The sequence below is a fragment of the Diabrotica virgifera genome, chromosome 1, assembly GCF_917563875.1.
Source record: "Diabrotica virgifera virgifera chromosome 1, PGI_DIABVI_V3a".
NCBI lineage: Eukaryota > Metazoa > Arthropoda > Insecta > Coleoptera > Chrysomelidae > Diabrotica > Diabrotica virgifera.
Window position 1 is genome coordinate 290,634,449 of NC_065443.1, and position 22,101 is coordinate 290,656,549.

At 32.2% G+C, this 22,101-nt stretch overlaps 1 protein-coding gene across 4 annotated transcripts in view; it reads right to left on the minus strand.

Moving 5' to 3' along the window:
* Positions 1–22,101, minus strand: part of LOC114332213 (uncharacterized) — a 110,595-nt gene that overhangs the window by 39,573 nt on the left and 48,921 nt on the right. For 3 of the 4 annotated variants that reach the window (XM_050642129.1, XM_028281970.2, XM_028281969.2), the window contains 3 exons: positions 21,270–21,472; positions 10,912–11,211; positions 2,409–2,717 (listed from right to left, as the gene is read on the minus strand). In XM_050642129.1, the coding sequence (XP_050498086.1) occupies positions 2,409–2,717; positions 10,912–11,211; positions 21,270–21,472 (812 nt within the window). The remainder of the gene's footprint in view (positions 1–2,408; positions 2,718–10,911; positions 11,212–21,269; positions 21,473–22,101) is intronic. The other variant, XM_050642130.1, reaches the window with a different exon arrangement.

Here is a 22,101-nt window from a genome sequence, read left to right on the forward strand (position 1 = left end):
CCCCAGGTAACATCTGAGCCGTGGATTTGACTTGTTCACATGGTGAAAGTATGAAAGCCGTCATACTTTCACCATGTGAACAAGTCAAATCCACGGCTCAGATGTTACCTCTTAGATGTGAGTCAAGCTTTTGATAAGGTTTGGCATGATGGACTACTATTTAAATTAAAAAAATTACTCCCCCACACACTGTACATTATTATGGAATCTTACCTAAAAAAAAGATATTTTACTGTAAGGTACGGACATACAGCATCAGAAATCACATTGATAAAGGCAGGGGTACCACAGGGTAGTGTTCTTGGTCCACTTCTCTATCTTATGTACACAGCTGATCTTCCAGTAAGCAACCAAACAATCACAGCTTCCTTTGCAGATGATAAAGCGATAATGGTCAAACACAAAGACCCAGTCATAGCCGCAAGAATTCTCCAACAACATCTAGTGAAAATTCAGGACTGGACAAGAAACTGGAGAATCAAAGTCAATGAAGTAAAATCAGTGTAAGTTACATTTACCAAATGCAGAGGTACAGTGCCACCTGTTACACTAAGGGCCGGTTGTTCGAACGCTAATCAACATTGATCACTATCAAATATTTAATTACTGTCACAACTGTCAATGTCAACTTTGGCTGGGTTGCTGAAAACATAGTTAATTATAATTATGAGATTAGTTAGTCAATTAACATAACAATTATTAACATAATTGATTAACTAATTTCATAATTGTCATCAATAATTATGTTTTCGGCAACCCAACCAAAGTTAACATTGACAGTTGTGACAGTAATTAAGTATTTGATAGTGATCAATGTTGATTAGCGTTCGAACAACCGGCCCTAAATGGACAAGATCTGCCTCAATCTGACAGCGTTAAGTATTTAGGGATGCACTTGGATAAAGGACTGACCTGGAGAAAGCACATTTTTAACAAACGAAAACAACTTGGCTTGAAACTCAGCAAATACTACTGGCTATTGGGAAGACAGTCAAAGCTTAGTTTAAAAAACAAATTATTGGTGTATAAAGTAGCCTTAAAACCAATATGGACATATGGTGTACAACTATGGGGTACGGCTGCAAACTCAAACATAGAGATATTGGAACGCTTCCAGTCGAAGGTACTACGGACCATAACAAATGCACCTTGGTTTATACCTAACAGAGAAATCAGAAACGATCTTCAAGTAGCCACAGTAAAGGAGACAGTGAGTAAATACAGCAGCCGCTATTTGGTAAAATTAGAAAACCACCCTAATAATCTTGCACTAAACCTGCTGGATAATAGTGAGCAGACTCGGAGACTGAGGAGGCACAAACCACTGGAACTACCACATAGGTTTTAAGCAGCAGTGAAGTGAAGTGTCGTGCAGTGAACTACTTACCCTTTCAGGGCACAGTTTAATAATTTAAGAAGCTAGTGGAGTCTTTGTTATCATTGGATAACAAATCCAAATTTATACTTACAGCCCTTAAACAAACAACTAACATGCTTATAATTTTTTTATTTATTGATTGCGTGTAGTGAATAACCTATAATAAAAAAAAGATGTTACCTGGGGCATATTAGCAAAATATTTTAAACATCCACGCCTAATGTAGCATTTTAAACCGATGTTTCATTGACGGACTACTTTTACAGGGCTTTGACCCACATATTTTTGTTAAATAATATCTTGGTGATTAGCATGTACATACATTGCACGTAAGCACTGATGATGACTGGTAAACCAGTCGAAAACTAGTTATGTGATTGTGATGTAGCCCTTTTGAGGGATTTTAAATATACCTTTTATAACGGATTTTACAGTTTTTTGTATTACATGGTATACAGCCAACTACAGGAAAACTTTTTCCTTGTGGATTTTTTATTATTAGTTGATTTATTATGCAAATATTGTTTCTCGATGTTTCTGTAATATTCTTTTACCTGTATTATGCAAACATACAATTTCTTTCCTGAATTTTCGCGAAAGCTTGTGTTTCTATAAAAAGGAAACAAAATTGTATATCGTGTTAGTTGTGAATTTGAAACCGTCGTCGGTGTACTTTGATTTGTAACGGGCGCGGTATATTTTTGAATTTGTAATTAGATAAATTATTAGATTTATAGTAATAAATAAATTAGATATCGTAGTTTGTAAAATAAAGGATATAAATTCAGTGTTCCTCATTTGTTTAGAAGTAAGTTATTAAAAATAAATAAAGTCAACTAAAACTAAACATTAGTGCCTAAAAGATCATAAAAAAGTCAAGTTTTGTAACAGTATCTTAAAAAATGTGAACCTTCAACCTGTATGACTGCAAAACTAAACTCCGTATTTATTTTGATAACAAATTACCCAATACCACAAGTAAAAATAATAAAATTATTCTCGAAACAACAATATTCTTAAATTTACTTACCTATTCCTGTATTATCCGTTAGAGACGGTAAACTAGCAGACTCTTTCTGTAATTTCTTTAACTTCTGTTTAAGATTCTTATTTTTCTGGATCAATCTATTACACTTATCTTCTAGAGCATTTACTTTAATTATTGGTAGACTTCGATCTTTAAGCAATATATCTTTCACGCGTTGAGGATTATAAGATCTATATTTTGGTGCGCTTGGTTCAATCTTGATATTTGAATTATGCCGTGTACGTTTGGATTTTAGGTTTAGATAAGTTAGGATCTCTTGGTTTTCAATTGAGGTATCTAAAAAATAGTTTTCTTTTGCAAAGTTTACGATAGTTTCAATATCTAATACAGTCGAAAAAAATGAAAGAATACCCATGAACGACCACATCAATCACTTATTTTGTATTTGCTGTCTTTTTCTATAAATAACAAACGTTTGTTATAGAAAAAGACAGCAAATACAAAATAAGTGATTGATGTGATCGTTCATGGGTATTCTTTCATTTTTCCGACTGTATAACAAACGTTTGTTATAGAAAAAGACAGCAAATACAAAATAAGTGATTGATGTGATCGTTCATGGGTATAGGGCTTTTCATCGATTGTCATTTGTTTCGAGCTTCTGTCATATGTTGAATAATCTGTGTATAATATTAATATACACGGATTATACGACATATGACAGAAGCTCGAAACAAATGACTGTGAATGAAAAGCCCTATTCTTTCATTTTTCCGACTGTATAACAAACGTTTGTTATAGAAAAAGACAGCAAATACAAAATAAGTGATTGATGTGATCGTTCATGCGTAATCTTTCATTTTTCCGACTGTATAACAAACGTTTGTTATAGAAAAAGACAGCAAATACAAAATAAGTGATTGATGTGATCGTTCATGGGTATTCTTTCATTTTTCCGACTGTAAATATGTTACTGTGAAAGTCCGAAATTGGTGTATGTGGACATTCACCGGTCAATGTCGACACACACCAAATGCCTTGGTGAAAGACCGAATATTTATAAATTGTGTTATAGTTTGTTATATTTTGTTATAGTGGCGTGGCCAAAAACGCTATCGATTATCGAAAATATGAAAAGATCGCTCCTTGTCAAAGAACACCAATAGTATATTAAGTATGGAGAACGGTAAGGGTTTTATACCGATCGAAGCCAATTGTTTGAGATCGGTTAACCTTAACGTTCAACATGCTTATAACGTTTTTTGCACGATTGATACCATTATAAATTATAAAATTAAACATTTTCGTCATATTGACTAGTTTCATTCATTTTATCAAGATACATACTTTGGTTGTTAGGTAGTAACTAGGGTGCATAACAACAATGGAGAATTGAGTTTTTATTTAGTTGTCAATAATTTTAAGTACAATTTTGATTATTATAAATTAAAATATGGGCGAAAGTGAATTTGAAGAAATTGAACGGGCTTGGGAAGAAGGGTGTTCCGCAATTATTCCCGAAAAATCCAAAATTCGTTATCAAAATACCTACCAAAGTTTTAAAAAATGGTGCGAAGGCAAGAATTTAAGAATCAATAAATCAATAAATAAATAATTCATTAAATAATTTAACAAATTGTACCATAAGTTTTAATATTAATAAATAATTCGTTAGTTTTCTTTATTCTTTCAAAAAATAAATTAAAATTAAGAGATTTTTTAACTCGACGGTAAGTGAATTACTTACCGTCGAGTTGGAGTACTTACCGTCGAGTTGGATTACTTACCGTCGAGTTGCTAGTAAATGTCACCTACTGACGTAAAATCCGTCACGGTAAACAGTCAAAAATGATCAATCGTGTAAAAAATAAGATTAGTATGTGTCTTAATTTTTCCCATATTTAATTATGGATCCGAAACATGGACAATGAAATCGGACGACAGAAAAAGGATTGACGCCTTTGAAATGTGGTGCTGGAGAAGAATGCTTCGGATCTCATGGACGTAACACAGAACAAATCACTCAATCCTCCAAGAGCTTAATATTCAGACTCGACTTTCCTCTATTTGCCTCTCCACCGTCTTAAAATTTTTCGGCCATATTGACAGAAGTGATGATAATCTTAAGAGACTTATAATTTCGGGAAAGGTTGAAGGGCGCAGAAGTAGAGGTCGCTCACCTACTCGATGGACGGATCAAGTACAGAAAGCCAGTGGAAAAACATTCTCTGAATCCATGAGGGAAGCTCAGGACAGAAGCTGATGGAAAGAGATAGTTGCTCGTATTATAAAGAATCACGACACTCAGCAATGAGGAAACGACTGAGGAGGAGGTTATAGTTTCGGACTATCATCGGTGTATGTCGACAACCGCAAAAGAGTTTCGGCGAATGTCGGAAATACGCGGTTATATGGTATGTTAAACAGTAAATGGTTAAGTTCAATTAGTTACCACTATAAACAGCCCGAATTAACCGATAATAGTATAAAAGACCCGGTTTCAGGTAAAATTTATTTTAGGCTTTATTATGGGAGTACCGTCTAGTCAGTGTTAATTGCAAAAGACCAACTCTGTCTACCTCGGTGGCTTATCGCTCCGGGTGGGTCTTAACAATGGACCAGGTCAGATAAATTTAATAATATTTACGACCGCACTAATTTAATTCAAACCATTTACTGTTGAACAAACCATAACTAGTATATATACTGTCAGAATGAAAGTGCCTGACGTTGACCGTGGTCGTACTGACTCACGAAATGTGTTAGCGGTTATTGAAATAGAGGATTCAGACTATTATAAATTAGCAAACAAAAATGGTACCTTCAAACAGTTTTTCACACGCAGTCAGTTCGCAATTTGTAAAGAAAAATTACTTTCCATGGATGAAATTACAACTGATGAAATGTCGTTAAGAGAAGCAGCTTGTGCTAATTCGAAAAGTGGACGACAAGGCTATACACGTTGTAAGTGCAAGGGACTTTTGTGCAATTCGAAGTGTCATAGTAGTTAAAGTTGTTGCAATAAATAATATTATACTTATTATAATAAATTTCCTATTTTTGTTTTTGTTTTCATATTGGGTATCAAAATTTAAAAAAAAATTATTTGCTATGTTGATAATATTTTAGTTAACAATCGCTATTTGTGCTGTTTGTTTTAAATACAATAATCTTATGTCTAATATAACAATTTTTCCAAATAAACAACAAACCTAACAATTTTTTTATTTTTACTTGATAAAACATAATATATATTTTTAACATACAACATACACCAAAAATGTATGATGAATATCGACATTAGCCGGTGAATGTTAGAAAATATAATATTCAACCAATAATTCGGACATACGCCAAGCGAATCAGTGAATGTTAACATTTACTGATGTATCTCAACATTCACCGGATTTCGGACTTTCACAGTAACAGATATACAGAGTAATCCAAAATTAAACGGGACATATAGTCCCGGACATATAGGATATACAGTCGGAAAAATGAAAGATTACCCATGAACGATCATATCAATCAGTTATTTTATATTTGCTGTCTTTTTCTATAACAATCGTTTGTTATTTATAGAAAAAGACAGCAAATACAAAATAAGTGATTGATGTGATCGTTCATGGGTAATCTTTTATTTATTTTTCCGACTGTAGTTTAGCTCAAATACGCCACTTCCCCAACCCCTTATTTTTAAATAGGGGATATATTATAATGTGCGGCACATCATTAGAAAGGCATTTAGATGGAGTATTCAGATATAACGATTGTCCACGATCGATTTTTTTCTCGATATTTGCACCGTCTTTGCAAAAAAAGCGTTAATTCATTTAAAGTACAACACGTCTTAAAAATGAAACGAACGCCTATGGTTTGCTAGTATGTCATTATTTCTGTCACATCAAAACTAAATTAAAACAAAATTATTAATAGTAATTTTTATTTATAGTAATTTGATACTGACAGTTTATTGAACATTGTTGTTAGTCAATAAGTTTAGGTATTTTTCAATACTTCCAAAATTGTATATTCTATTGCAGAACGAGTTAAGGTTATTTCCATATTCTTTGAAAACGAACAGTGTGCAAGAAGAAAAGCAACTTTGGTGTGACAGAAAAAATGACGTACATATTAGCAAACCATAGGCGTTACGTTTCATTTTTAAGAGATGTATTTTAAATGAATTGATGATACAGCGCATATGTATCTATGCGCAGATGATACAGCGATAGCCTTTAGCAGTACCCACCCAGATTTTGCAACAAGACGCCTAAAAAGAGCTCTTGACGAACTACAAAAACGGTGTGTGCGGTGGAAAATAGCTGTCAACCCTGACAAAACACAGGCCGTCGTGTACCAAAAAAGAAGAGGCACACCAAACGAGGTACTATCCCTATTTGATACCCAAATTGAATGGTCAAATCAAGAGGCGTAATGATAGACAAAAGGCTTACCTTTACAGATCACGTCAAACAAACGATCAACAAAGCTTAAGCCCTTAGGAGTCAACTCTCATCGCTAATAGGTCGAAAGAGTAAACTGAGATTTAGGACAAAGATTAGGATGGCAAATTGTATAATTTTGCCAACACTAACATACGCCTCAGCCGCATGGGGGCACACGTGTAAAACCAACAAGAAAAAATACAAACCATCCAAAACCACATGATCAGGGAAGCTCTAAATATACCTAGATATGTCCCATTAAGATACGTATTTGAGCATACGGAACAAAAGAAAGTCCTGAGAATGATAGAAGAGAGAGCAGACGAAATATTTAACAATGTCAGGAACCATCCTAGCAGATTATTAAGAGAATTGACTTACTATGACGAAAACCAAAGAACGGTACATAGACGGGCCAGACCACAGTTAGCTGGATATACAGTCTCTGGCCATTATTATGACTACCTATGAATTTTTACAAAAATCATCTATTCCACTAGGTAAGTTTTGTTTAAAATATAATTTTTAAATTTAGTTTTGTTATGCAATGTTAATGTTATGCATTAATTTTAATATATTTAATAATAAACAACAATAAAATATTTGAAAATATTACATATTTATATTTTTTTAATATTTTGTTGAACTTCTGACCTTAATCAGATGGAAAATATTTGGGAACTTTTAAAACGAGAAATTTCCGATGAAAAGGTCACTAACGAAATTGTTTTGATTAAAGAACTAATATATCATTAAAACTACAATGACAAATTAAACCAAAAAAAATTTAACTGTATTCAAAGTATGCCAAGACGGGTACTAGCAGTAATCAAAGTTAGAGGGGGCTCAGCAAAATATTTAAAAAATGCAAATATGTGATATTTTCAAATGGTTCATTGCTGTTTATTATTAAATGTATTATATTTCATAATAAACACCAATAAAACATTTGAAAATATCACATATTTTTATTTTTCCAATATTTTATTGAGCCCCCTTTAACTTTGATTAGCGCTTGTATCCGTCTTGACATACTCTGAATGTAGCTAATTTTTTTTGCTTTAATTTGTCATTGTTGTTTCAATGATATATTAGTTCTTCAATCAAAACAATTTCGTTAGTGACCTTTTCATCGGAAAATACTCGTTTTAAAAGCTCCCAAATATTTTCCATCTGATTAAGGTCAGAAGTTCAACAAAATATTAAAAAGTATATAAATATGTAATATTTTCAAATATTTTATTGGTGTTTATTATTAAATATAATATACAGTAGGAAAAATGAAAGAATACCCATGAACGAACATATAAAACCCTCTGTATTTTCCTGTCACCGCGTCATACAAAAAATTGGCCAGCGCAAGTACATGTAATAATTATTATTACATGTACTTGCGCTGGCCAATTTTCTTTGTGACACAGTGACAGGAAAATACAGAGTGTTTTATATGTTCGTTCATGGGTATTCTTTCATTTTTCCGACTGTAGTTAATGTATAACATTAACATTACATCACAAAATTTAATTTAAAAATCATATTTTAAACAAAACGTACCTAGTGGAATAGTTGATTTTTGTAAAAATTCATAGGTGGTCATTGTTTAAACTACTTTATTTAATGGGTTATAAGTCAAACAATCATAGTATTGAGTAAACTTATATATTTTTATAAAACTTACTAAACATCTTACATACAATAAATCATACAAGTGACAACCATGTTGACTGGCTTGAAGTTAGCCATGTCATGTCTAGCACGCAGCCCCTTGCTACGCTGTTACACAGCTATATATATTAAACACCTTCCCCCTAAGATCGATATCTATAAGGGGTCTTTATATTACGACCAACTCTCGTCTTATAACTGTTAGAAGTCTCAATATTTGGGTTGACTTTATGACTCAATGTAGGTACTGATTTTACATTTGGGCTTGGGCAACTAATGGTTTTATTAACACTATCATTTACGTTAATGTGAGTGGTATCTTTATGAACACTTTGTGACTGAATATCAGGGTACAACTCGGGTTCTAAAATGAGTTCTTTTTCAAGTGTTGTGGTGTATGAATGTTTCATTTGGTGTGAATTCCGTCTAATAATTTTATTGTTATCTTCTTTTTTCACCCAATATGATCTAGGTTCATTGGCCTTTTCTAACACAATTGCTTTACGCCAATAATTATCTTTTGAACTTCTTATTACTACCCTATCTCCCTTTCTAAACTCTACTGGTTTTCTTCGTGCTGTCTTATCATAACGTACTTGTAATTTCTCTTTTTCTTTGCATAAATTCTTATATACTTGTTTCTGGATTGTAGGTTCTAATTTATTAGCTGTAGTTGGTAATTGTCCTCTCAGGATCCTGCTCTGTAAAATTTGAGCTGGAGATGCATCAAGATTTATTATGCAGGTATTATTATATTCCATCACCAAATCTCTAAAATCAACATTTTCCTCATTACTCTTTCTTAAAATTTGTTTGCTTATATTGACTGCTTTTTCTGCAAGTCCATTACTCTGGTGGTAATGTGGAGTGCATGTCATAATTGTAATGTCTTTTTCTCTATAATAATTTTTACATTTTACCGAAGTAAATGGTAGATTATCTGCAATTAAAATTTCTGGATATCCAAATCTACTAAAAGTATCTTCAAATGAGTTGATTACTGAACTGGAGGTTTTATCTTTTAATATTGAAATGTCCAACCAATGCGAAAAATAGTCTACAATTACTAAATATGCTTTTGAACCATACTCTAAAATGTCTGTACCAACTTTATTGAATCTTAGTCTGGGAATGTCATGAGGCATCATTGGTTCTTTAAAATTATTTGGTCTGTATTTCTCACATATCCTACTGACTGCGCCATGTTTAAACTACTTTATTTAATGGGTTATAAGTCAAACAATCATAGTATTGAGTAAACTTATATATTTTTATAAAACTTACTAAACATCTTACATACAATAAATCATACAAGTGACAACCATGTTGACTGGCTTGAAGTTAGCCATGTCATGTCTAGCACGCAGCCCCTTGCTACGCTGTTACACAGCTATATATATTAAACAGTCATAATAATATGGCCAGGGACTGTAGAGAAAACCCTTAAGAAGGAAGAATTGATATAGCCACATAATAGTCGAAACAAAAACGTCGTCCTTGAGGCACTAAGTACCCTTCAGGTAGGTCAAATGGATCATAGTCGCGGAAGTTGAGCATCCAGGTCACGAACCGACAGACATGGGCTTGATGGCCACACCTTTCTGGCGCTCAGCCGTCGAGGAGAACAAAATTTATTTTGCCAATTAGGCGGCTGAGTGACCGAGCACACACGGTCTGGACAGCGAGACACCGATTTAGATCGGTGCCTTGATGTCCGAAACACATTTTTTTAGGACACAAGTCCAAAGTAAAGTAACAAATTAGCTAAGTCATTAATAGGGAGAAAAGCTCTTCTAGCTACCCCTAAAATCAGGAGGCTTAACCACATGAAGGATGTCCCATTACCTAGGGCATCCAAAGTAACGCTAAGTACAACGCCCCCCATTCGGTATGTCCTTCGGTGGGGAGGGGTGGTGGTATAGCTTGGGGGGTTAGATAGGTACCACTCCATTACGGAGTGTGACCGGTTTGATCTTCGGACATGTGGGTTCCACTTTTCCATTGGAACACACATGTCCCTCGGGGCTGGGGTTGATACGAGCATGTGTGTGTGTTAAATGAATTAAGACACTTTTGGCTAAGACGGTGCAAAATAAAAAAAATCGTTATGTCTGAATATTTCATGTAAATGCTTTTCTAATGATGTGACGCACATGGTATATTACCTATTTAAAAATGAGAGGTTGGGGAAGTGGAAGGGAAGGGGTTGACAAATGACAGATGTATGTATCTTAAAAATGTGTCCCCCATAGAACAAAAATCGACCTTTTTCCTCATTTCTTTAAAATCTAATAAATACTGCCAAATATCGAGGAGGACTGTTTTCATTGGCCCAACCTGTATAATACTTGGGGAAAGGCCACAAAAGTGGATTACACAGGTAAAAATAATAAAATTAAACACGAAACAGCAATATTCTTAAATGTACTTACTTTTTCCTGTATTATCCGTCAGAGACGGTAAACTAGAAGACTGTTTCGGTAATTCCTTTAAAATCTCCTTAAGATTCTTATTTTCTTGGCTCAATCTATTACAATATTCTTCTAAAGCATCAACTTTAATTAATGGTACACTTAGATCTTTAATCACTATAAGTTTCACAGATTTTGGTTTAAAAGATCTTTGCCCTGGTGTGTCTGTTTCAATCTCAATCTCGATATTTGAATTATCCTGTGTAAGCTTTGATATTAGGTTAAGGTCACTTAGAATATCTTGGTCTTCAATTGAGGTTTCTAAAAAATAGTTTTCTTTTACAAAGTTTATAATTTGAATTTATAATAATGGAAAAGATGAACAAATACCTATATAGCAAATTGTATTTCATTATTTTATAATCACGGGAAGCTTGAAACATAATGTAGCACATTCAAAAGTCAATCACATTACATTATGTTAGATCACAATTTTATATTTATCATTGGGGCGCATAGGGGTAATGGTCTGAACTTTTTAAAGAAAAAAGATAGTACGCCACTGACATATTTCAAATTAACAATCGTTTTTGAATGCCTCATTCAATTTGTGACAAAAAATCTATCTTCTTATTTTTTCATACGACGAGCCATTTTTATTCAAAAAATAAAACATCTTACCCTTACAAAGTATTCGAACTTCTAGTAGTTTCTACATCTTCATACATAATAAACTCGTAGTAGTGCGGCAGATTCGTGACAAATTTTATAAGAATTGCACATTTAATGATACAAGCGTATAATTTGGTCCACATAAGCTGCACATATAAAGGTTCAAATTTAGATATGAGGCCATCTCAGATTTTGCCTTTTACAAAAATGGCGGTCATTCAAAATGGGCGACTATACATATATGACTAATAGCACCATATCTTTTGAATGAAAAGTCCGATTTCAACCAAATTTGGTACTTAGGTTCGTTTTGTGATTTACAAGATCGATGGCGTGAGCTGTAGGAATCGGTTTACCAGAAGTTGTGTTTTTTCTGGTTTTTTTATGTAAAACTATTTTATATTATGTAAATAATTTATTTTCAATTCTTTCACCCTGTATATTTTAGTTTTTCAAAATGGTAACAAAACCATTGAAAAGACCGTAAGAATATGCTTTAGGAAATATTTTGAACTTTTTAGTTATGTTGATTATAATTACCATTTAATAAATGCATAACGTATCTTCACATGCACCTATGTGTGGCAGATTCGTGCAAATATTATAAGAATTATTGTACATTTAATGGTAGAGTCATATAATTTGGACCACATAATATGTAGTATATTATACTACACATACAAAAGTTCAAATTTAGATATGAGGCCATCTCAGATTTGGCCTTTTACAAAAATGGCGAGCATTCACAATGGCAGCTATACGTATGTGACTAATAGCACGATAACTTTCGAACGAAAAGTCCGATTTTAGCCAAATTTGGTATCAAGTTTCTTTTTTTGATGAATGAGATCGAGGTCTTGAACAGGAAGAATCGGTTTACCAGAAGTTGTGTTTTTACTGTTTTTTATGTAAAAATATGTTGTTGTTTTTTTCAATTCTTTCACCCTGTATATAAAAATTTTTCAAAAAGGTAATACCGCCATTGAAAATAGTGTAAAAATATTTTTTAGGAAAGATTTTGAACTTTTTTGTTATGTTAATTACCATTTAATAAATGCATAACGTATCTTCACACGTACCTATGTGCGGTAGATCCATGTTGAATGCCCGCCATTTTTGTAAAAGACGAAATCTGAGATGGCCTCATATCTAAATTTGAATCTTTGTACAATAATTCTTATATTATTTGCACTAATGCGCCGCACATAGTTTTATAGGTACATGTTAAGATACGTTATGCATTTATTAATTGGTAATTAACATAACTAAAGAGTTCAAAATATTTCCTAAAAAATATTTTTACGCTCTTTTCAACGCCGGTATTAACTTTTTGAAAAATTAATATATACAGGGTGAAAGGATTGGTACAAAAACAACATGTTTTTATATAAAAATCAGGAAAACCACAACTTCTGGTAAATCGATTCTTCCGGTTCAAGACCTTGGTCTTACACATTAAAAAAGAATCTATATACCAAATTTGGTTGAAATCGGACTTTAAGTTCAAAAGTTATCGTGCTATAAGTCACATATGTATAGTCGCCATTTTGCATGCCCGCCATTTTTGTAAAAGGTAAAATCTGAGATGGCCTTTTATCTAAATTTGAACCTTGATGTGTGTAGTATATGTGGTCCAAATTATATGCTTCTACCATTAAATGCACAATAATTCTTATAATGCACGAATTTGCCACACATAGGTACATGTGAAAATACGTTATGCATTTATTAAATGGTAATTAACATAACCAAAAAATTCAAAACATTTTCAACAAAATATTCTTACGCTCTTTTTAATTGCGGTATTACCTTTTTGAAAAATTAGTATATACAGAGGGAAAAAATTGAAAAAACATATTTTTGCATAAACAACCAGTAAAAACACAGAATTCTGGTAAACCGATTCTTCCGGTTCACCACATCCCTCTTGTAAATAAAAAAAACTATATACCAAATTTGGTTGAAATCGGACTTTTCGTTCAAAAGTTATGGTACTATTAACACATAAGTATAGCCGCCATTTTGAACGCCCGCCATTTTTGTAAAAGGCAAAATCTGAGATGGCCTCATATCTAAATTTGAACCTTTATATGTGTAGTATATGTGGTCCAAATTATATGCTTGTATCATTAAATGTGCAATTGTTTCACATATCGGCCGCACTATAGTACATCCATTATAAAAACTAATTCGAATACTTTGTAAGGGTTAAGATATTTTATTTTTTGCAGCAAAACGGCGCGTCGTATGAAAAAATGAGAACATAGTTTTTTATCGCAAATTGAACGAGGAATTCAAAAATGATTGTTAATTTGAAATATGTCAGTGGCGTACTATCTTTTTTTCTTTGAGAAGTTCAGACCATTACCGCTATGCGCGCCAATGATGAATATCAAATCTTTAATTGTATGTCAAAATATGCACCATAACTACCTCTTAAAACCCGCCAAGTTTTATTACAATGTTGCCAGTAGTTTCGGAAAAATCGTAAAAAATGTGGTTTTCTTCAACGCCCTGTATCTTGAAAATGGATGGCGTTACAAAAAATTTTTATTAAGCAAACCCCAATTATTTTTCAGTGTTTTACCAATTCTAGTGACGGTGTTACCTTTTTTGAAAAACATGTATAAAATTGTATCAAAAGACGAAAAAAAAACCGAAAAAATGCGGTTTTTTATTTTTAAAGGTGCGTTTCACCAATTTTAAAAATTTGAAAAAATTCAGGGTGAAATATTATGCAAAAATACCTACACGGTATATATTTTTTTCGTAAAAACGAATGTCTTAGTTATTTTTTATACTCATTTAAAATTTTAAAATAGTTCTAAAATTTAAATTTCCCGCCAAAAATTAAAAAAAAATGTTCGGGCAGATCTTTTTAAATGTTACAACTTTTTTATTTAAAGTTTTTCTCTAGTTTTCGATGCGGCTGAGATAAAAAATAAAAACATAAAAACCCTAATTAGGCTCTAGGTGGGTCACATGACCACCTAGGGGGCAAAAAATTTCAGAAAGTGAGTTTCACTATATATGCTAAACGGCGACCTATATGGAATTCGAATTGAGTTGGGGGCACTTTTCATCATCTTACCCGCCTAGGCCCTTTGCCAAAAAATGAGCTGTGGTCACCAAATCATTTATCAAAAAAAAAAACACCAAACACCACAAAATAACTGACAGTAGACGTTATTGCAATAGCCAACTTGCAATGCGACTTTATAAATAGTAAATAGTCTGGTGTTCCCAGACAATTGCGCCTAATTTTGCAATTGGTTTTCTCATCTATTATTTAGTAGAATAATAGATCAAACACTTTCAATTAATATTATGTTTAAGAAAATATAGTTTAAAATATAAAATTAAAAAAAAAGAAAAACTTGTTTAAAGCAAAAAAACGTTTAAAACAAAAAAAAAATCTGTTTTAAACAAGTTTTATTTGTTTAAAACATACAATTTAAAAACAAAAAAAAAACATGTTTAAAACAAAAAAAAACGTTTAAAACAAAAAAAAACATGTGTTTTGTTTATAGAAATAAACGAGATTTTTTTCAACAAAAATGTAGAAAGATGGACAACAAATCAGGATATAGTCGGTTCGCTAAACTCAGGCACAACTGGCTAGTGATTTTAGTAAGTAATTTTGCCAATTTGGTAAAATTGGCAAAAAAAATAATTACTAAATAAAAGACTAAGTTTTTCAACCTAATAAAAATATTTGTAAAATAAAATATTTTTAAAAAGATTTTTAATTGATAAACTTATTGGCCCATTTTCCTGGTGACACCTCCAAGGCTTCTACAATATGCAAGCCAGATGGATGCTGCAGTGAAGACAAAAGGGAAGGAATTCTACACTATGCAATTTACCCAGTCTGGGTAAAAATTAAGACGGTTTTGGCTTCGCATTGCAACTGAATAAAAATGGTATACATTTTTATTTTATATTAGTATTACTCCTATAGAGTAACTAGGTCCATTTTCCGTTGGAACTTTACCAAGCTGCAGACGGGGGTTGTGAATTGCATAGGGTAGAATTCCTTCCCTTTTGTCTTCATGGCAGCATCCATCTGGCTTGCATATTGTAGAAGCCTTGTAGGTGTCACCAGGAAAATGGGCCAATAAGTTTTTCATTTAAAAATCTTTTAAAATATTTTATTTTACAAATATTTTTATTAGGTTGAAAAACTTAGTCTTTCATTTAGCAGATGCCGCTACGCACCTACTACCTTCACGTCAGTTGCAATGGGGGACTAATATGTCGAAAAAATTTTACCTGGACTAGAGAAAGCAGCCTATGCATTCTCTGAAGAGCCTCTAACAAGAGGTGAAATCGTCGATAAGAGTGCTGGCTGCACTCTCTAATCTAGGTAAAAATTAAGACGGTTTTGGCTTCGCATTGCAACTGAATAAAAAGGGTATACATTTTTATTTTAATTTAATTACTAAATAGTTAGTAATTTTGTCAATTCTGGCAAATTGGCCAAAAACAAAAAAAAAATACCGACTAAAATCACTAGCCAGTTGTGTCTGAGTTTAGCGAACCGACTATAGCAATCTTACTACCACTTATAGCGTAATAAGCAATGTAATAAATTACAATTCAAAGGACCACCCACTTCTTCTTCTTAAAGTTCCGTCTCCTATCGGAGGTTGGATATCATAATGACACTTTGTTGGCTGCTGCTCTGAAAAGTTGTAATGAACTACAGATAAACCATTCTCTAAGGTTCCTCAGCCAGGAGATGTGTGCGTCTTCTTCCTTGGATCCTTACTTGCATAATAATTCTCAGCAACTCATATTTTTCTCTTCTGGTGGACCACCCACTAACGTGGGAAATAAGAACACCAGAATTAACAAATTTGTAATTTAATGACTAACTTTGTTACTAAGTTAAGATCTGGTCAAAGTTTTAGCGTAAAGTTCTTAGATTTAAACCGTCGTTTCAATGTCCAATTTACACTAGCCCGCGACACACCACACGACAGCACTGTTACAGTTTAAATGTCACTGATTAACACATGAACCAAGGATGTTTTTATTTACTATTAATAAACTTGATTAAGGCTATGGGTACATAATTCGCAAATATTTTACGTGTATCCCTACTTTTTCTGTCTTTACACGGAAAATTACGTGTAGTAAAATTTACACTGGTATGGATATGTAAACATTACTAGAATGTCATTCTACTTGAAAATGTCATCATTAATTTAAAGAGATGGGTTTTGAATGTTCTTGGATAACTGTTACTTTATAATTGCAAATTATTAATTCAGTTAATAAATGTGATAATTTTTTCACTAACTATGTATTCAGTGATTGTAATAATTTATTTGTAAGACAAAGGCTAATACTCAATCGAGAAAAGAGGAACAGTGTTAAAGTGATTTTTTAATAATATATTGTTATGGTACGCTTACAATTTTGAACATCTTTAACAACAAAATACTTGGATCACAGAATATATTATCCTGATGTATTCTCTGCTTGGATCTTCCACAAATAATACACAATAAATAACTTTTTATTAAGTTAACGTCTTAAATCAATTATTTATCAAATACACTATTGGGACCGTGCAAGTTCGGCAAAGCGACCTCTATTTCTACGCTCTGTACTTTTATTCGCACTTTTAATTATATTGGCCAATTATATTAGTCCTGGTTGCTGGATAATTGTCAAGACCATAGTCCAAAAAAATAATAAGAAGAAAAAATAAGATGCAGGTTATGTTTAGCAAACGTAAACAATTGTATGTAGTAAATAAAATCAGTTATTAAAATGCAGTACTACAAGCAAAATACAATTAATTAAATTTACCTTTATATAATAATTGCATATCATATCAATATTGTGGAGCAATATATAATTTTTCTGCGTCAATGACAGAAGGTATGAAATATACGTCGATTTGACAATTTCAATTGACAATATGAATTATTTAAGATAGTTGCAATATTTCTCCGCGACTCGCGCACGTTCGTTTCTCGTTTCCCTTTCCAAGTACTTGCACACCGCGAATATATCAATAATATTTAATCAATAACTCAACATGTTCCCGATGCAATGTCAAATATTTAAAATTGTCACTGATTGTCAGTGTCTGACTGACAATATATGCTGACAATATTATATTCGGCTGAGTGCGTTGTAAGACAAAGATAGATTTGGAAAATATTACCACGGCATTGTGTTCATTTTTTCGAATCCTGAAAAAACCAATAAATATTTTTGAAAAATTTAAACGCAGAATGAAAGACTAAATTATTACCGAGGGCCGAAAGTCCCTTAGAATAAATAAAAAGTTTATTTTGAATGATATATTTGAAACTAAAAATCACACTAAATTTTCTCTTAGTTTTTCACCCCTGTAACGTATTAAAATAAACATTATAGAAGTTCTCAGGGACTTTCGGCCCTCGCTAATAACGTAATCTTTCATTCTGCGTTTCAATTTTTCAAAAATACTTATTAGTTTTCTCAGGATTCGAAAAAAATGAATCCCCATTTGAATAGCATTGCAGCCGAAAATACGTACCGATCCTCTTAATAATAAGCGTTTGCTAAACATGTACCTTTTAAACTATTAGCTAGACATACACAATAACTATATAAAATACGTGAGAGTTGAAAACTCTAACCAAGAAGTGTCCATCTAAGATCGCTTACAATTCGACACTGACTACTTGAAATTATAATTTATTTATTTATTAACGGTTTCAGCATTTCTAGTTTTATTCGTCTATTTACAAGAAGTGACAAATTCAAATGGTGAAGACCATCATTGTTGTTAAAATTATTGAGAATCTGCAATTTAAATTTAGCGTATCGAGCAAAACGTACTTGAATATTCTCAATTATTAAGACTTTGTCAACCTCATAATAAGGAGAACAAATAGTTCAGGGTAATAAGGTTTTTTCCATGACACTTGAACAGCCAGGGTACTGAAGTGTTTTTTCGACAGGTAATTCCTATAAGAGCAAATTGTAACTATTTCCTGCGTAGGATCTGGCGACCATTTTTATTTATAAACAATTAAGTGTCAAAAAATGGCATTTTTCACTTTTTTTTCAAATAAATGGAAAACAGGGAAACTTATGGTTTTTTTAGTACAAATATCTTCGAGATTATGGAAAATGCTTTAAAATGACGTACTACAAAGTTTGATATACTCATTTATAGTTAATATAATTGCGAAAAAAGGTGGGAATTGCAAAAAAAATTATTTTCGCAATAACTGTTGTAAAAATTAGTGTACAGCTTTGAAATTTTTGTCAAATAAGGGTTCTTTGGTGCTTAATATGTGATAAAAATTTCAAAGCGATTCATTCAATTGTTTAAATTTTATTCAAATTGGTTATCCCAGAGAGCATTTTTTTGCAATAACATAAGTCAGAAGAAAATGGCATTAGAACAATTCCACAGGTGTCAAATGAAAGAGCATGAGCTATATTTTCAACTTGGTTTAAAAAAGTGAATAAAAAATGCATTTATTAGTAATAAATAATTATGCAAAAGTATCGTAAATCTTTTTTTATAAACTTTTTATTTTGTTATATACGAAATTATACATATTTATTACAATTTTTTATCAATTATGATATAGATATTATGACTTGGTAGTTGTGCACTTAAAACAGGGTAAAAAAGTTAATTTTTTGGAAAAAGTTATTCAAAAAGTTTATAAAGAAAAATTGACTATACTTTTACATAATTATTTATTACTAATAAATGCATTTTTTATTCACTTTTTTAAACCATGTTAAAAATGTAGCTCATGCTCTTTCATTTGACACCTGTGGAATGGTTCTAAGGTCATTGTTTTCTGACTTATGTTATTGCAAAAAATGCTCTCTGGGATAAACAATTTGAATAAAATTTAAACAATTGAATTAATCGCTTTGAAATTTTTATCACATATTAAGCACCAAAGAACCCTCATTTGACAAAAATTTCAAATCTGTACACTAATTTTTACAACAGTTATTGCGAAAATATTTTTTTTGCAATTCCGACCTTTTTTCGCAATTATATTAACAATAAATGAGTATATCAAACTTTGTAATAAGTCATTTTAAAGCTTTTTCCATAATCTCAAAGATATTTGTACTAAAAAAATCATAAGTTTCACTGTTTTCCGTTGATTTGAAAAAAGGGGAAAATACCATTTTTTGACAGTTAATTGTTTATAAATAAAAATAGCCGCCAGATCCTACGCAGGAAATAGTTATAATTTGTTTCTATAGGTATTACCTGTCGAAAAAATATACCCTGTTCGTGACACTTCAGCAGCCAGGGTACTGAAGCGTCACGAACAGGGTATATTTTTGTCTTATTACCCTGACCTAAAATAATGGAAGCATATTCTAGGGATGATCGAACTATTGAACAATATAAAACTCGATGAACGGATACAGAAAAACTTTTGTATTCCTTTTTACAAAACCTAGAGATCTGTTAGCATTAGATGATAGAACACGCAGGTGAGATTTAAAATTTAATTGTTTATCAAAAATTACTCCTAGATCTCTCATCTCATCAACTCTAGACAACACATTTATACCAATATTATATTCATACAGATCTGTAGTGTTAGTTTTTGAGAAACTAATAATATGACATTTGTCGACATTTTATAATAAATTGTTGGAAATAGACCATTCATATACTTTATCCAAGTCATTTTGTAGAATTTTACTATCCAATAAGTTCTCTACAATGTGAAATAATTTTAAGTGATCAGCAAAGAGTAGAAAGTTAACATTTTCAATTACAGATGATAGATCATTGATAAAGAGGTTAAATAATAATGGTCCACAATGTGAGCCTTGTGGTACTCCTGAATGAACCTGAATTTCATTAGATATATAACTGCCAATTTGAACACGTTTTTTACGACCATAAAGAAAGCTACTGAACCAGGTCACAATGCCATTCCCTAAACCAAGATTCTTCAACTTATATACAAGTAGGTTATGATTGACTATCTTTAGAGCTAGACTAGCTTTAGAGAATTGCAATGCCAAGTCCAAGGGGTTAGAGGGGGACAACTAGCGGAACAAACAGCGAAATTTCTAGAAGTAAATAGGTAAAACCACAAACCATCCTTTTGAATATTTGCTAACAAGGATTTCTGGGTAATTTGTTAGGGACAGTTCTGTTGTACTAAAGCAATACCCGATATGTCAAAAATTATCGATTTTTCGTTTCTAATGCCACTATGTACATTGAGTGATGAAGAATATGATGACAAAACCAGACATGGCTAAACGCATCCATGTAACCAGTAGATGATAAAATTAGTTTCCGATATGTCCACTATTACAACAACACTGCGAACTTTTAAACTCATCTGCTGCAAAATCACGTTTTTTGACATATCGGGTTTTGCCTTAGCACCAGAGTTAATCAGTAGGTTCTATGAAAGTAGAAATTATTTGCTTCCAGTGTAGTAGCAACACTTGGATAAATTTCTTACAGAAACTTGGATACAGAACTTGAACTTGGATACCAAAGTGTATATAGGGATAAGTCGACCTCATTGTTGTTAACGGCCTCCTCGCGAGGGTGTCTACATGTGGAAGAACCTATCTCTATTAAGTCTGTAGTCATGGGCACCGGGAGTGGGGCGCAAGGGGATGTAATGGCACATATCTGGCCAAAAAGAAAGTACATTGTAATACGATTGTATTACCAGGAAACTTACTTATTGTAGTACCAACAAGGTCCTTCTGACTATTTATAGCGGCATCAACAGTATCATTTTCTATCAAAGTATTCAACTCCTGGACGTTCTTCTTCTCTCCATTTTGGACATCACTTATCTTCAACTTTTTTGGTTTTGGCTGATACTCTGGACACCATCCATGAAATACACCAGGTTTCAATTGCTTCCTATAGGATCCAGGTCTAAAATAATAAGACAAATACAACTTACACATAATTAAATTGTGCAACCTAATATTATAATTTGGTACTAGATTAACAAGAGATTGAGACATCTACAAAACTGAAAGTTGTATGAAATGCTTTTTATTGGAAGTTTCAGATTCATTTTTAGGCATTTTCTTTTTAAAATATGTCTTCTTTAAAAACAAAAAATGACAAATTTTTAATATGCTTAACACGTTGACGGACATAACGTCTATAGATGTTCTAATTTCCATTGATGTAGCTTATACATTTGACGCACTGTCCGTCAACATGTTAAGGAGCATGATGCAACAAAAGAACGATATGATAGGTAGCGTTCCAAATTTTATTCAGGTTTGTGCAAGATGTTACATTGTGAGTAGATCTTTTAAATTTACAATACATTCCTATGATTTGGGGATTCTAGCTTTTAATATCAGTTGTGAAACTTTCTATGTCTCTAATGTAATATTAAAATATGTCTTCTTAAAAAAACAAGAAATGACAAATTTTTAATATACTTAAGGAGACAACAAAAGAAAAATATGATACGTAGCGTTCCAAATTTCATTCTGGTTTGCACATGATGTTACGTTGTGAGTAGATCTTTTAAATTGACAATACAT